Here is an 18677-nt window from a genome sequence, read left to right as displayed (position 1 = left end):
CATTATACGTTGTCTCCTAAAATTTCTTTTATTTTCTTTGGGGTGTGGAACCAAGACACCCCACCCCCGCATGTACGACATGCAGTGATTGCATTCAATCCTCGGCAGCCCGGTCGTCTACTTAAGTGTTTTTTGTCTTGTCCCTTTTCTTTGTTTTCCCTTCGTTTCCCGCTATTGTTTGCCACATTGTCATCTTTTAATTTATTTCCCATCATGTTATTGCATTACATAAGCCTATTTCATAATGATTTGTTCTTTCTCAAATGTTCTCTTTCGTTCCCTTTCCCGTTTGCCTTCCTTTTCCATTATAAAAGCTTTTCTTCGTTTTCTTTTCCCTTTCCCTCTCCTTTTCTTCCTTTCCTTTTCCCCTTTCCCTCCCCTTTCTTTCTCCCTTCCTTTTCTATTTTCCCGTTTTTTATGTTCCCGGTGAAATCTGCCAGGGGGCAGCTTGCCCCCCCCCCCCTGCTCCCCCGCCTGTTGATCCCATTAATGATGGCACGCTTACCACTTCAAATATCACCTGCTACACGCGAACAAATTGCACGCGAACCCTCATAAAAATAAAGATAAGAAAAAAAATCATTATTTGTGATTGGGCTGGTCACATGGCACATTGTTGTGTATATATAATATGACTGCAATCTTCACGCCAGTATTTAAATCTCCTTTGTCTGTAATCACATCAGACACGAGATGCTCTCACAACACTCAGGACTATTCTTCATAACATTGTTAGGTCAGGTTGACATTCATTTTTATTTTTTCCACACTCTATAAGTTAATAAAGTTAAAACCATGGTGATTGTATATCCCATTCTCTTGGTGATGATATCGGTGATTATTTCAGGTAAGTTTTTATCTTTTCCCTTTGATTCATTTCTGTAATAGTTACTTTTCTCTTGTTTATAGTACTACACCCTGAAGCAAGACGTATTTTGTTAATCTCCAAAGTGCCCAAGAATTAAAGCCTATAAGGAATGCACCGCTAAAATGTATTACTGAAGGGAGAGAATTAAAATAATCTTTTTTAGACCTAATATGAACCAATGACGGCAAGTATAATCACACAGTCGTACATGAGTTCATCATTATAGCGATTAGCTACATGTACGAATTCCATTACAGCGAAGGGTATTTTGAACGTGGCTCTGAAAAAAAACTCAGGTAAAATTGTCAATAGAAGTGTATATTTGTAACTTTAAAATACTGCTTATGCCATTTAAAATGATGCTGCCATTATATATTTATTTATTAGAATATATTGCAAATTCTGTTAAATAGAAAAAGACATTCAAAAAGACGAAAATTCATAGACTTGTAAGAAACTTAAGAAGTACAAGTAAAAAAAATCTACAACATAATTCAAAAGATTTTTTTCGTTTAGATAACGTGTGCAATGAAAACACTTAATGATTTATAGATGGTTGTTGTGGAATTCATGTCGGGGGAGGGAGATATTAATAGGGGGAATCAAATTGGGCCTAGTTTCTGCACATGAACTACACTTCAAAGGCGGAGGGGGGGGGGGGGGGGGGGGCTAACATATACAGGGCTTGTGACGTACTCGTAATTGTACTTCGATGCGAAGTAGCCAGCATGACAAGAGAGGAGGCTTCGAAAATTTGCTATTTTAACTTATTTAGTATTAAAACGGAAAATGTATCATCGACCTCTTTTCTTTTCCATTCGTTCGCCCATTTTTTTTTATTCAACAAAAAAATGTTTTCAGTAGTAGCCTTTTAAATACCCCCCCCCATCATGACGTTATGTATTTATACGCCATTAACGAATGTGTTACTATTGATTTATCAATCAAAATGATGATGTTGCAAAATACAATAAATTCCTATATTCCACTGCAAACCAATGGAATCCACCCATACATTTTTTTATGGTTAATGGCATTATTGGAATCAGTAGTGGTGTAACGATCGGACATCCCTTTTCACGACCTTCGTTGTGGCCAAGTGTCAATAATTTGTTTGTAAATTAGTTGCTTAAATTATTATTTTGTTTTAATCTAATATGCAGTTGATGCTTCCGCTGTTGGCACAAAACCATCTGTTCAACTTCTTAACGGCTCCAGAGCTATCCTACCATGCCAGTACAATTATGCTGTATATGGGATATACTGGGTATACCAGAATGGCCATGAAGAACCCGCAGGGGACACACTTGTTCACTTGGACACGTACTTTGACATTGGTAAACGGAGTGGTAAGGGCGTTGACGAAGGGCGTTTCAACATCAGTGATGACTATTCTCTCTTGATCGATCCTGTTATGATGAAAGATGGTGGTCGATACTCCTGTATTGTGTCTGATATAGCATCGGGAGGTTCATATAAGAATTGCACTGAAGTCACGGTATATGGTGAGTTTTTTGTTATCATCAAGAACAAGATTTTTTTCGTCTAGATAATTGTGGTTTTCTCATAACATGGATATTGAGGGCTAGAGTCCAAGTGACGCCTGGTTTGGTTTAGTTCACGATTTAAAAATACATAAACATAAACAAAATAAACATTACATGATCAAATTATATACAATATAACAATAATTAAACTTAACAAATGCAAGTAATTTCGGAACAGTCTAAAGGTTCGAGCCTTTACAAAAGACAAATTGGGGAAGGTCCATGGCCTATCCATCCATCCATCTGTCTATCTATATTTATTATTTTTCATTTCTTATCTATTCCGCCTGCAGTTTATGCCAACACCACAAACACGAATTTCGTCACCATCGAGCAATGCGAAGACTTGACCAATCTTAACCAATCTACAGCTTATGAAGAAACACCGTGCATCTACCCTATGACTGACAAACAGACGGTTTTCCAACTGAACTGCTTGGTGAACGGGGCGATGCCAAATGTTTCTCTCTCTTGGACGACTAACGGAATCTACGTAGGGATGAACTACGACCTGACGTCTACGATCGAAGAACGAGAAGACGGAACGTTTGACCAGATGCTGACGATGACAGGGTCTGTGAATGAGACTAAGAATGGTACTGTCTTTACCTGTGTGGCTGAAGGATTGTCTGTTGGTGGACTTGCGAACAGTTCAGTTATATTCTTCAAGACTGAACATCAATCTGAAGTCCCAAGTTACAAGTCTACAGGCTCTACAAATCTACTTGCACTTAAAATTGCTTTTCCGATAGGAATTATGGTTGTAGCCATCATTGTGGCATTTTTCGTTTGGAGAAATCTGAGGCGTAAAAGAAAAGGTATGTGTATTCCAGCTTGTGTAAAGTTGTTCTGTAGACAGTAGCGTACCTTGAGTCACGACATGGGGGGGGGGGGGTGTTACACCCACAAATGTAATAATCGCCCACAAATGTAATAACGCCCACAAATGTAATAACACTTTACCCACATATGTAATAATTTCACCCACAAATGTAATAATGCACTTTACCCACAAATGTAATAATTTTTGATCGCCCACAAATGTAATAATGACTTTACCCACAAATGTAATAAATTTGAAGGGATTTTTGGCAAACCCGTTCTAAGCTAAAATCGTATAGTAATGCGTTCATTTAGCACAAACGTGCAGTCTCATTTCCTGACCCGGTTAATTAACAAATTATAATATAAGTCCAAAGTATTTATTCCAAACCCGGTTTTTTCAAAAATTATAATATAAATCCAAAGTCTTTATTCCAGACCCGGTTGTTTAAAAAATAATAATATGAGCCCAAAGTCTTTATTCCAGACCCGGTTGTTTCAAAAATTATAATATAAATCCAAAGTCTTTATTCCAGACCCGGTTGTTTCGAAAATAATAATATGAGCCCAAAGTCTTTATTCCAGACCCAGTTGTTTCAAAAATAATAATATGAGCCCAAAGTCTTTATTCCAGACCCGGTTGTTTCAAAAATTATAATATAAATCCAAAGTCTTTTTCCAGACCCTGTTGTTTCAAAAATTATAATATAAATCAATAGTCTTTATTCCAGACCCGGTTATTAGAAAATAATAATATAAGTCCAAAGTCTTTATTCCAGACCCGGTTGTTTCGAAAATAATAATATGAGCCCAAAGTCTTTATTCCAGACCCGGTTGTTTCAAAAATAATAATATGAGCCCAAAGTCTTTATTCCAGACCCGGTTGTTTCAAAAATTATAATATAAAACAAAAGTCTCTTTCCAGACCCTATTGTTTCAAAAATTATAATATAAATCAAAAGTCTTTATTCCAGACCCGTTTGTTTAGAAAATAATAATATAAGCCCAAAGTCTTTATTCCAGACCCGGTTGTTTCAAAAATAATAATATGAGCCCAAAGTCTTTATTCCAGACCCGGTTGTTTCAAAAATTATAATATAAATCAAAAGTCTTTATTCCAGACCCGGTTATTTAGAAAATAATAATATAAGTCCAAAGTCTTTATTCCAGACCCGGTTGTTTCGAAAAAAATAATATGAGCCCAAAGTCTTTATTCCAGACCCGGTTGTTTCAAAAATAATAATATGAGCCCAAAGTCTTTATTCCAGACCCGGTTGTTTCAAAAATTATAATATAAATCCAAAGTCTCTTTCCAGACCCTGTTGTTTCAAAAATTATAATATAAATCAAAAGTCTTCATTCCAGACCCGGTTGTTTAGAAAATAATAATATAAGCCCAAAGTCTTTATTCCAGACCCGGTTGTTTCAAAAATAATAATATGAGCCCAAAGTCTTTATTCCAGACCCGGTTGTTTCAAAAATTATAATATAAATCCAAAGTCTCTTTCCAGACCCTATTGTTTCAAAAATTATAATATAAATCAAAAGTCTTTATTCCAGACCCGGTTGTTTAGAAAATAATCATATGAGCCAAAAGTCTTTATTCCAGACCCGATTATATAAGTCCAAAGTCTTTATTCCAGACCCGGTTGTTCGAAAAACAATAATGCAAGTCCAAAGTCTTTTTCCAGACCCTGTTGTTTCAAAAATCATGATATGAATCCAAAATCTTTTTTCCAGACCCGGGTGTTTAAAAAAATCATGATATAAATCCAAAGTCTTTTTTCCAGACCCGGTTATTTCAAAAATTATAATTTTAGTCCCAAATGAGATACATTAATGATATTCCAGTGGAATAAAAATGAGAATCGAGCTTAGTCTTTTCTCCAGACGCTAATGGTAAATTGAAAATCAAGCATAGTCTTTGCTCCAGACCCGGTAACTAAAAGCTGAAACTTTATAGTAATGTGTTTATATGGCACAAAAATGCGAAATCTTTTTTCCAGATCCGGTTAATTAAAAAATATAATGTAAGTCCAAAGTCTTTTTTCCAGACCCATTTATTTCAAAAATTGTAATAATTATAAAAAAACAAAGACCCACGATCCTATTTATGTTGAATAACATGGAAATGTAGCGTAGTCTTTCTGTCAGACCCAGTTATAAAAGTCATTAAAAACACAACAACAACAACAAAACAAAGACCCTGCAACCATTAAAGGTCAAGTCCTCTTCAGAAAAATGTTGATTTGAATCAATAGAGAAAAGTCAGACAAGCACAATGCTGAAAATTTCATCAAAATCAGATGTAAAATAAGAATGTTATGACATTTCAAAGTTTTGTTTATTTTTAACAAAATAGTTATATGAACGAGCCAGCTACATCCAAATGAGAGAGTCGATGATGTCACTCACTCACTCTTTCTTTTGGTTTTCATTGTTTGAATTATACATTATTTCAATTTTTACGAATTTGACGATAAGGACCTCCTTGCCTAAAGCACAAAATGTTAAAATAATAAATTTCCACGTGTTGCAGGGAGGAATGAAACTTCATTTCACATGACAATGACGAGAAAATAAAAATATTTCATATTTTATTTAAGAAAATACAAAAGAAATAGTGAGTGAGTGATGTCATCAGTTCCTCATTTGCATACCGACCGAGATGTGCATATAACTGTTTTGTGAAATGAAGCGAAACATTAAAATGCCATAACTTTCTTATTTTACATCCGATTTTGATGAAATTTTCAGTGTTATGCTTGTTGAATTTTTCTCTTTTTATTCATATCAAGTTTTTGTTGGGGTGGACTTGTCCTTTAAAAAAATATTTTCTTGTATATTCCTTCCTTTTTTCTTTGAAAACACCTAAATAACAAAACATTAAAATACATATGAAAAAAATGAGAAATAAGATATCAGTAAACAATAGGGGGATTACTTCCCGAAAACGATAAAGTTGTTGATTGACGATCTATGATATATTATATAAAAGAAAAATATTCTAACAAGAGGGGATAACCATTCCATTCCATGTTTTTATTTGGCAATAAGTCATGATTGACTATTTTTGCCACCCACTGTATGAGAAGTAGGGTAACAATTTTATTTAGTATTATTTTTATTACTTCTTTTTGTCTCACCTGCATAGCAGAGTGAGACTATAGGCGCTGCTTTTCCGACGGCGACGGCGGCGGCGGCGTCAACATCAAATCTTAACCTAAGGTTAAGTTTTTGAAATGACATCATAACTTAGAAAGTATATGGACCTAGTTCATGAAACTTGGCCATAAGGTTAATCAAGTATTACTTAACATCCTATTAAAGTTTCATGTCACATGACCAAGGTCAAAGGTCATTTAGGGTCAATGAACTTAGACCATGTTGGGGGAATCAACATCAAAATCTTAACCTGAGGTTAAGATTTTGAAATATCATCATAACTTAAAAAATATATAGACCTAGTTCATTAAACTTGGACATAAGGTTAATCAAGTATCACCAAACATCCTGCATGAGTTTTACGTCACATGACCAAGGTCAAAGGTCATTTAGGGTCAATGAACTTTGGCCGATTGGGGGTATCTGATGAATTACAATCAAAACTTAAAAAGGTTTTGGATCTGATTCATGAAACTTGGACATAATAGTAATCAAGTATCACTGAACATCCTGGGCAAGTTTCAGGTCACATGGTCAAGGTCAAAGGTCATTTAGGGTCAATGAACTTTGGCCGAATTGTTTTTTTTTTGTTGACTTACCATCATAACTTTGCAAGTAAGGTTAATCAAGTATCACCAAACATCCTGCATGAGTTTTACGTCACATGACCAAGGTCAAAGGTCATTTAGGGTCAATGAACTTTGGCCGATTTGGGGGTATCTGATGAATTACAATCAAAACTTAGAAAGGTTTTGGATCTGATTCATAAAACTTGGACATAAGAGTAATCAAGTATCACTGAACATCCTGTGTGCATTTTAGGTCACATGACCAAGGTCAAAGGTCAATGAACTTTGGCCATAATGGGGGTATCTGTTGAATTACCATCATAACTTTGCAAGTTTATTGATCTGACTTTTGAAACTTGGACATAAGAGTAATAAAGTATCACTGAATATCCTGTGCAAGTTTCAGGTCACATGATCAAGGTCAAAGGTCATGTGAGGTCAATGAATTTTGGCCACATTGGGGTATTTGTTGAATTACCATCCTATCTCTGTAAGTGTATTGGTCTAGTTCATAAAACGTGGAAATAAGAGTAACCAAGTATCACTTAACATCTTGTGCGAGTTATAGTAGTTTTCAAAGTCAGCACTGCTGCTATGTTGAATCGCGTGATGCAGGTGAGACGGTCAGAGGCATTCCACTTGTTTATTATTGTTATTTCTTGTATATTCATTCCTTTTTTATGAAAAAAAAAAAAAAAAACCTTTAAATACATATAAAACAAAAAACTGAGGAATAAGATATCAGCACACAATATGGGGATTACTTCCCGTAAACGATAAGGTTGTTGATCGACGATCTATGAGATATTATATAAAAGAAAATCATTCTAGCAAGAGGGGATAAAGTTTTAACAAGTTCTTCGGTACTTTAAATTTTCAGTGTACCAAGCACCATTTGTAATATATTCAGCATTTTTTTTTATTAGTTACAATTCCAATAATCTCAGTGGCCTAAGATATATTTTTAAAACGAAATAAGGTTCGTTAATCCGAAAAATGAAAACCGGGAAAGCAGAGGCAAGGGGGAGGGGGCGGGGGACACTGTTGCCGTTCAATTGTTATGAGGATGGGAAGGCAAGGGCGGCCGAACGAATTTTCGTTTGGGGGTAAAGCCAAAAAATGAAACTCATACGTCAAAATGGACAGTTTGGTGATATTTTCCCCCTAAGATTATCATCTGCTTGAAGTCATTGTGTTTGATAGTGATTAAGTAGAGAAAAACCTTTTTTGAAGTGATTTCTTATTATGGCAAAACGTATATTTAGGCTTTATTTTTCGGGAGAAGGTGTAATGAGCGAGCGGCTTGGTAAAATAAATTCAAAGGTGAAGTTGTAAAACGTTTTTGGGGGTCAATTATTCTTAAAATGGCGTAATTGCGAGGTGTTGCGAGCGTGAATCACAAGCTAAAACTTTAGGGTATTTCAATAAAAAATGAAAATAAGTTTTTAAAAATCCGAGCAGATTTCTGCTGTCATTAAAAAGATATGCATCTAACTAAAAAATTAACACGAGCGCAAAACGCAGCTTAAACATACTGACCAGAAAAGGAACCTGTTAAAGAAAGTATTTAGTGACCTCTTTAGGATGCATATTTCACCAACCGAATGAGAGTGCGAAGCGCAAATTTGCAATATTCCAGCCTGAAAACTTAACTTGTATACTTTAAAAAGAGTATTTAATTTCGAAAAAACACGAAAAACGCATATTTATTTTTGAAAAAGGAACTTTTTCATTTTGGAAAATATTCATTTCCCTGTTTTTTATTTCATTTTGGGGGTGCAAGTGCCCCCCTGCCTCCCCCCGGCGGATCCAACTTTCGTCAAATAGGGGGGGGGGCAATATTTTTTTCAGCCACATTTTCCTCGATCGGCAGCTTAAAGTTGATTTTTGTTTGTTTCTTTGAAAGGGTAGTCCTAACAGTCAATAATTAGCTTTATACTTATAACATAAAGTAAATATGTAATAACATGATAAACCCTTTTTAAATAATGCGAGCGCGAGCTATATATTTTTTTAATATGATGGGCAATATGTTTGTGATCTTCAAAACGAAATGCCTATGTAACTAACTTTAGATAATAACTGCGAGCAAGGTCGCAAACAGAAATTTTAAATATACAAGCTCTGACCTGATCTAAAGGGGACATTTAAAGAATTTTTTGCAGTTAGCCATGAAGACGATGCGTGTTTCAACCAGTGGCGGCGGAATATAATTCCTTGGGGGGGGGGGGGCAAAGCCAAAAAAGGGACCAATAGGGGCAATTTGGTGCAAACGTATATTTTCACCATGAGATTATATCATCTGTGTAAAGAGGTTGTGTGTTTTGTAGTAATTGAATTGAGCAAAAAAAATTAAGTGATCACTGATTGATAAATTATATATTTACGTTTCATTTCTGCGAGCGTAGCGAGCAAGCGGTTTGGGGGGGGGAAAGAAATCAAATCTGAAGATGTAAAATTCGCCTTTTTGGTCAATTACTGTTAAAAGGGCATCCTTGTGAGATGTTGCGAGCGAATCACGTGCTCAAACTTTTGGAAATTTCATGTAGGCCTAGAATGATAATAATGATATAGATATTATTTACCCAGGGAAGCCACTTAATTCAGTTCTGAAAACTGTTCTCCCAGCTATTATTTTTTTAAACAAGAATGCTTAGAATGTCCAGTTTTCAGGTTGGAAATCGGAAAATTTTGGCTCACGTTTCTCGCTCGCATCAAGTATTGTTTATTGAGGAACTCATTCTATTCCTGGTTACAAAAAAATATAAAATGTCCAGTTTTCAGGTGGAATATCACAAATTTTAAGCTTGCGGTTCGCGCTCTCATTATTTAGTTCGTGAGATATATATTCTATTCATGAGTCACTAAATGCAGTCCTTAAAAGATTACTTAGGTCACTATATAAACAAATTACAGCTCGCCCTCGAGTTAATTCTTTAGAAAGATACACATCTTTCTCACGATTAAAAAAATGCTCAGAATGTTTAAGTTCACGTCTTGTTACATGAAATGTCTACTAGTTTGAGCTTGCGATTCGCGCTTTCAACATCTCACAAGGATCATTATTATAGTATTATTTTTATTTTTATTACCAGCAGAAGCTGTTATTAAAAATGACATCCCCTCCAATACAAATCCTATTATGTAGAGGTTACTCGCACGCGACCAACACACTTGATCCCCTGCATCTTTAAACCATTTGCTTAGGCAGCAATTGCTCAGATAAAATCGAAATTAGCCTATGCTTGATCAGGGCGCCTATTCTTAATGAAATACATGCTTTTGGCCACAACACATGCATGTATCATCGATCGTCATTGCATAATATCGTGTAATCTTGTAATGACAACACCGTTTTTGTTACCAAAATGAATAATTTTTCATTTTCGGAAATACGAACCTTATTTAATTTTCGGATTAACGAACCTTATTTCGTTTTCGGATTAACGAACCTTATTTCGTTTTCGGATTAACGAACCTTATTTCGTTTTCGGATTGACGAACCTTCGGAATTACGAACCTTATTTCGTTTTCGGATTAACGAACCTTCGGAATTACGAACCTTATTTCGTTTTCGGATTGACGAACCTTCGGAATTACGAACCTTCGGAAATACGAACCTTCGGAATAACCGAACCTTCGGAATTACGAAGCTTCGGAATTACGAATGTATGCGGGTGGGGTTCAGGTCCATCTTGAGGTTTAATCTTTCCAGGGGGCAAACGTGTGTGGGTGTGTGTGTGTTTGAGTTTTGTCAGACGTGTCTCAATCAGATATGATTATTTACGTCTGGGACCGACCTTTAACGTCACCATCCGAAAGACGTGACCAGGGCTCGAACCTCGAACCTTTGCATCAATTTGTAACTTCCCCACATAGCTTGGATTACAGGCGCACAACGCCCAGTCTTTAAATATGGTGTAGTCTTTGCTCTAGACCCATGCAGTTATTTCAAAATAGGAAATTATTAGAAACGATAAAAACAGACAAACTATATTAACAAAGACGCCACAATATCATTGATGTAGAATAACGTTGTTGTTGTTGTTATTTTGGGTTTTTAAGGCGCGTACCATTCAGATCTGAATATTTACACCTTTTATTAATTTGACGTTTTTGTGGTATTCAATTCAATTCAATTTTATTTATTTCACTTCCATCAAACAAAAACAAGTTGTATACCAACTTACGGTATGCCTTATCACAGGGTTTTATAGTTTGGGAGATGCTGGTGTCTAAGTTTTTAGATTAATCTTTTGCTTAATTTGTATTTAAAGAGAACTGGATGTGGGGTAAAGACAACTCTCTAAACCCAAGCATTTTAACTGGGTTTAATTTTAAAGATTGGTCTCAGCTTTGATTTTTTTCAATATTTGTTTATCTTATAAATAGCTAGGTCTAGACGAAGGTCTAAGCATAATAATAATGTTATTCAACAGGAATAAGAATATGACAAAGTCTTATGTTTTTAAGATTGTTTGAATTAATTTGTAAATGACTGGGTCTGGAATAGAGACAACGCTCTAAACATGTGCTTTTGTACTTGGTCTTAATTTGGAGGATTGTTGGTTCTTAGATTCGTTGTTGGGGGTTGGGTTTTATTGTTTTTTATTCTTGAAATAATTGTGTCTGGAGGAAAGTCTACAATCGATCTCCATGTTATTCCACAGTAGTTAGATTATTGGGTATTTGTTTTAGACAATTTTATTTTTTTGAATAATAACCAAGTCTGGAAAATGGACGTTTTCTTTGCAAATGCATAATTACAATGTTTTGTAGGGATCTTAGTAATCTGGGTGTGGGGTACAGACATATTTTTTACTGGGTGTAAATTTTAAAAATTGGTTTTAGATTTGATTTTCTTTTTTAATTCATTTCTTAGATAACCTGGTCTGGAGGAAAGAGTACGTTTTACAACTCATGTTATTCCAAGAGAATATGATAGGGTCTTATGTTAGAAGATTTTATTTCGTAATTTTTGTAATGATTAGGTCTGGAATAAAGACAACATTCTAAACCTCTTTTTAAAAACATGTTCTTAGGTTCAAGGATTGCTTGGTATTAGATTTGGAGTTATTTATATTTTTACTCTTAGCCTTATTTTGAAAAACAAATGACTGGGTCTGGCTGAAAGACTACGCTATATGTCCATGTTATCCAGCATTAATAAGATTATGGGGTCTTTATACGGTTTTTGTTGTTGTTGTATTGTTATTTACAATTTTTGAATAACAGGGTTTGGAGAAAAGGCTAAGCTCGATTTTCTTTTTTTTCCACTGGAATATCATTATGGTATCTTAGTTTGGACTTATATTATAATTTTTGAAATAACTGGGTCTGGAAAAAAGACTTTGGACTTACATTATAATTTTTGAAACTACTGCGTCTGGAAAAAGACTGGACTTTTGTGCTATATGAAGGCATTACTATAGGGTTTTAGTTTTTAGTTTTAAATAACCGGGTCTGGAGAAAAGACTATGCTTGATTCTCAATTTACTCATAGCGCGTATATTCACAATACGTTCAGTATAATTTAAAACAACAACAAAGACTTTGATTCCACCAGTTTTAATTAACTGGGTCTGGAGAGAAGACTAGGCTCGATTCTCATTTTTATTCCACCGGAACATCATTATCGTATCTTAGTTTGGACTTATATCATAATATTTGAAACAATCGGGTCTGGAATATAGACTTTGGACTTATATTATTATTTTTTAAACAACCGGGTCTGGAATAAAAACTTTGGATTTATATTATAATTTTTGAAACAACAGGGTCTGGAAAAAGACTTTGGATTTATATTATAATTTTTGAAACAACCGGGTCTGGTGAAAAGACTTTGGACTTATATTATCATTTTTGAAACAATTGGGTCTGGAATAAAGACTTTAGGGTCATATGATTATTTTTTAAACAACCGGGTCTGGAAAAAAGACTTTGTACTTATATTATAATTTTTGAAACAACCGGGTCTGGAATAAAGACTTTAGGCTCATATTATTATTTTTGAAACAACCGGGTCTGGAATAAAGACTTTGGATTTATATTATAATTTTTGAAACAACCGGGTCTGGAATAAAGACTTTGGATTTATATTATAATTTGTTAATTAACCGGGTCAGGAAAAGAGACTTTGCACTTTTGTGCTATATGAACGCATTACTATACGATTTTAGTTCAGAACGGATTTGCCAAAAATCCCTTCAAATTTATTACATTTGTGGGCGATCAAAAATTATTACATTTGTGGGTAAAGTGCATTATTACATTTGTGGGTGAAATTATTACATTTGTGGGAAAGTGTTATTACATTTGTGGGCGTTATTACATTTGTGGGTAAAGTGTTATTACATTTGTGGGCGTTATTACATTTGTGGGTGCAACAGGGGGCACTATATAGCAAAAGCTCCCTTAGCTGGCGCGCGCGAAACGCACTCAATATTCAGGTATACTGGCCTAATAGAGACATTTTGAGGACTGTGCCAAAAGGACATATCACCATGGATTAGTAGGTCCATGATCTCACTGATCAAACAACTCGATGGCTAATTGCTAGCTAAAATGTTTGATACTCGGACCTAAAAAGGGGGTCATTATGTGCAATTTTTTGTGATCATGATAAGTATCTCTCTCACTTGAAAGAAAACAAACAATGAGAGCGCCAAGCACAGGCTGAAATTTTTGCATATATTGACCCCAAACAGGGACATTTCAAGGACTATTTTTTAGTATTTCACAAAGAGCATATGTACATTATCTCATCATTCATCTCATGCGAGCACCTGCTAGCGCATGCCGATTTTTAAAAAATTTTCTTTTGAATGACACCTTAACACATGAAGCACTTTTTGCTGTCTTTTTTGTTTGCGCTATACGTATCTCACTAATTAAATATTGCGATCGCGAAGCGCGAGCTTAAGTTTTGTTATATTGAGACCTAAATAAGGGCATAAGACCACATGTATTTCATTGACCAAATTATGCCAGTGAGCGCGATCTAACTGAAACTTTTGATATTCAGACCAGAAAAGGGACAAATTACTGGCTATTTAAGAGCAGAAATATCTCACCAATCCAATAATGAGAACCTTAGCACGGACTTGAGCTTTTTTTTAATTTACAGACCTTACTTTAATCATATTAGGAAGACATGAAAAAGAAGCATATATCACTACATAAAAAATAAAAGCTCAAAGTGCGAGGAAATATATTTTATTGGGGTATATTGACTTAAAAACAGGGTGTTTTAGTATCATTTAACCCCCCCCCCCGAACAGTATTATTTATCCCATTAAACAGACAATGCTAGCGCCAGGAGTGATGACACATAGGCCCTAATAAAATTTTGTTTCATTAAATTGTGAAAAAATATTTATGTAATATAATATATATAATATCAGTGGCGTATGCAGGATTTTTAAAATGGGGGTGCATTAAAGTTAATGAAATGTTGATAAATCTCTTCACCATAAAAAATTTAGGTCGTTTCGTACCCCCCAAAAAAAATTGAAGAAAAAAAGGTCTTCAACATTTTTTCGCACCCGACACAAAATTTAACGAGCAAAAAAGAAAAAAGAAGGATCTTCAACATTTTCTTGAGGGGTGGGGGTATAAAAAATAAAAGGTGGGTTTGAATACCTCTAACCCCCCCCCCCCTCCTCCTGCGTACGCCACTGTATGATATAATACTGTCTTCTTCTTCCTCAACTACGTATCCCTTTCTCCTTTTCCCCGTTTTTTTTTTTTGGGGGGGGGGGGGGTCATATGCTCCCCCCATTAAGCGCTCTGTCATGTATTAAAATAACCCAAAATTACTTGTTAATCTAGCCTATCTATCTGACCTTGCATCAGTAATAATTGCCATGTATAATTCAAAGACGAAAAAGATTGTTCCTGTTATCAATCGATTATTATGCTATCATTATCAATTGCTTTTACAGATCAAAGAATACCTGGCTCTGAAGAAAGTGAAGAACTCCACGAATGAAGAAAGATGAAAGGCCCCTTCAGGATGGGGTCCACACGCCAGTCATAAGGACCACTGGTCATACATTTCATTGTATAATTTTGAGAACAATCCAACATGTTTGTGATTATAATCAATAAATTTTGAATTTGAATTTGAATTTGAATTTACTACCCGCTAGTTATAAGGACCGCTAGTCATAATAGTCATAAGGGTCGCTATTCATAAGGGGCTTTGTTCACAGAGGTCGCAAGTCATAATCAACGATGGGGGTCGCCATTCATAATCAAAGAAGAGGGTCGCTAGTCATAATAAAGGAAGAGGATCGCCAGTCATAATAGTAGAAGGGGTTCGCCAGTCATAATGGTAGATGAGGGTCGCTATTCATAATAGTAGAAAGGGTTCGCCAGTCATAATAATGGATGAGGGTCGCCAGTCATAATATTAGAAGGGGTTCGCCAGTCATAATGGTAGATGAGGGTCGCTAGTCATAATAGTAGATGGGGTTCGCCAGTCATAATAATGGATGAGGGTCGCCAGTCATAATATTAGAAGGGGTTCGCTAGTCATAATGGTAGATGAGGGTCGCTAGTCATAATAGTAGATGGGGTTCGCCAGTCATAATAGTGGATGAGGGTCGCCAGTCATAATAGGAGAAAGGGTTCGCCAGTCATAATAATGGATGAGGGTCGCCAGTCATAATAGGAGAAAGGGTTCGCCAGTCATAATAATGGATGAGGGTCGCCAGTCATAATACTAAAAGGGGTTCGCCAGTCATAAAAGTAGAAGGGGTTCGCCAGTCATAATAGTGGATGAGGGTCGCTATTCATAATAGTAGAAAGGGTTCGCCAGTCATAATAATGGATGAGGGTCGCCAGTCATAATAGGAGAAAGGGTTCGCCAGTCATAATAATGGATGAGGGTCGCCAGTCATAATACTAAAAAGGGTTCGCCAGTCATAAAAGTAGAAGGGGTTCGCCAGTCATAATGGTAGATGAGGGTCGCTATTCATATTAGTAGAAAGGGTTCGCCAGTCATAATAATAGATGAGGGTCGCCAGTCATAATAATGGATGAGGGTCGCCAGTCATAATAGTAGAAGGGGTTCGCCAGTCATAATGGTAGATGAGGGTCGCTATTCATAATAGTAGAAAGGGTTCGCCAGTCATAATAGTAGAAGGGGTTCGCCAGTCATAATGGTAGATGAGGGTCGCTAGTCATAATAGTAGATGGGGTTCGCCAGTCATAATAATGGATGAGGGTCGCCAGTCATAATAGTAGATGGGGTTCGCCAGTCATAATAATGGATGAGGGTCGCCAGTCATAATATCAGAAGGGGTTCGCCAGTCATAATGGTAGATGAGGGTTCGCCAGTCATAATAGTAGAAGGGGTTCGCCAGTCATAATGGTAGATAAGGGTCGCTATTCATAGTAGTATAGAAAGGGTTCGCCAGTCATAATAATGGATGAGGGTCGCCAGTCATAATAATGGATGAGGGTCGCCAGTTATGATAATGGATGAGGGTCGCCAGTCATAATAGTAGAAGGGGTTCGCCAGTCATAATGGTAGAAAAGGGACGCCAGTCATAATAGTACACTAAAATGAGGTACTAATTTAGCACTTACAGTGCTTGTATAGTGACTGCACTGCGAGTGTTGGTTTTCTAGTTTAAATTATAACTAGAAAATCAGCACTAGTAGTGTAGTCACTATACAAGCACTGTAAGTGCTAAATTAGGAATTCATTTTTACAGTGTAGTAGGGGTTTGCTATACAGCGCGTCCCAAAAAAATGTCCCTCTGACATAGGACTGAATTAATTCTAAAATGTGGTAGGATTCTCAAATAAATGTTCATGAGTAGAAAGCTCATTTCATGTTCTAACTTCTCTGAAAATTTCATTGGTCGCGCTTCAGCGGTTTTGAATACACACTATGTTACGTAACAATAGTGCATTTTAGCTCATTCCAAGTTTGCAGCATTGATGCATTTCTTCATTGTCTATGGCATGTTAACCCCCCTTCTTACATCCAGGACCTGAGCAGGGATATGAGCATGTTCAGAAGGACAAGAAACATAAAAAAATAAGTTTGTTTGATGATTAAAAAGGGGAATCAGTGCACCAACTTGAAAGAAAATGTGAATGATGGATGAGTAAAATGAGCTGAAAAAGGGGGAATCCACAAGTTAATCACCTTTTGCGAAAAGGAAAATTTTGATTTTTTTCTTTTAAAAAGTTACACTAAATTATTGAACTTGACTTCAGTAGCTAATTAACTAAAAAAAAGTAATGAAAACAAAAATGCAGTATTGTTAGAATTATGCATGAAACAGACATGACCCGTTGTCTCAATCATTTTGCATCTCCCGTCTATCAAACATGAAATGAACTGTCAAATACTGTTTTTGCCCTTCTGAACATGCTCAAGGTTGTGATTTGATGAGCCTGGTTAGATCATGGAGATTTCCCTGGTCAGATCAGGGAATTCCTTGGTCAGAACAAGGAGATAGAGGTGATATCTCCTTGGTCAGAATGGTCAAAGGGGGTTGATATGCAAGAAAGTGCAGAACACAAAGCAGTGTTGCATGCATACAAACTTGGAATGGGCTGAAAAGCACCACTGTTACATAATAGGCTGTGTATTCGAAACCACTGAAGTGAGACCAATGAAATTTTTATAGAAGTTAGAACATGAGATGGGCTTCCTATATCCATACATTTCATTGAGAATAATTTTTATTTTTGGAAGTTATTAAGCCGCATATCAGAGGGACATTTTTTTTGGGACGTGCTGTATTAGTAGATGAGGGTCGCTAGTCTTATTAGTAGAAGAGGGTCGCTAGCCATGATAGTGGAAGGGGTTCGCCTGTCAGTAGAAGGGAACTTTGCTACATAATAGCTTAGGTGGGCGCAAGGCGTGAGAACACAAAAAAGGTGATTTTCAAGCCTAATATCTATTATGTTGTAGTTTAAAAAGTGTATTTAATTTCGAATAAAAGCACATTTTTATTTTGAAAAATGGGATTTTTTTAAAATCATAACCAGCAGGAGCTATTAAAAATGACACCCTTTAAAAAGATAAATCATCTGAGGTTATTGACATTACTTTTGTGACCATCCTGAAATGTTTTATGTTGGACTTCAAGAACAGTATTTAGTTTTGAAAAAAGAGCACATTAAATTTTGCCACAGGGCTTTTTCCTTTTGAAAAAGGGATTTTTTACCTACGGCGATTTTTTTCATCATAACCAGCAGAAGTTGTTAGAAATGACACCCTCCCCTAGAAAAATCACATTATTTTTAGGCGAAAAGGTGTAGATTGTGAATAATTCAAACAACAAGGAAATCTTCTTTGAATATATGCATTTAAGATAGTGTTGACCTAAACCTGTACCACAGTATTTTCTAAAAGCCCCTTTTTTCAATAGAGTTTTTTTTTTTTACAGAAAAATGTCTTTACTATCTGTATTATACTCTTTTTAGTTGATGTTGAATGAAATTATTCCTTCATATTATATATTTCATTTTTTGAAAAGGAAAATTGTTTACAGGACACTCATTTTGTAAAGGATTTGGAAGAAAACACCTTAAAGGAGTGGGAGGAAGGTTTTTCTCATATAAATCATCTAATGCAATGCTATATTATTTGATAAAAACATACAACTTGTTATTAAGGGAGTAAAATGCGATACTGATAGAAACTATGTTGCTTATTCAATCTGTTTTTTTCCATTGATT

At 35.6% G+C, this 18677-nt stretch overlaps 1 protein-coding gene across 1 annotated transcript; it reads left to right on the top strand.

Moving 5' to 3' along the window:
- Positions 1-795: 795 nt before the first annotated feature.
- LOC121421807 lies at positions 796-14961 on the top strand. The gene is made up of 4 exons (XM_041616607.1): positions 796-847; positions 2032-2373; positions 2709-3233; positions 14915-14961. The coding sequence occupies exons 1-4, from the start codon at positions 796-798 to the stop codon at positions 14959-14961; spliced, it is 966 nt and encodes a 321-aa protein (XP_041472541.1).
- Positions 14962-18677: the final 3716 nt, after the last annotated feature.

Source organism: Lytechinus variegatus, chromosome 9 (genome assembly GCF_018143015.1).
Source record: "Lytechinus variegatus isolate NC3 chromosome 9, Lvar_3.0, whole genome shotgun sequence".
Taxonomy (NCBI): domain Eukaryota; kingdom Metazoa; phylum Echinodermata; class Echinoidea; order Temnopleuroida; family Toxopneustidae; genus Lytechinus; species Lytechinus variegatus.
The sequence above is the reverse complement of the archived record's forward strand: the minus strand, read 5'-3'. Positions and strand labels throughout refer to the sequence as shown.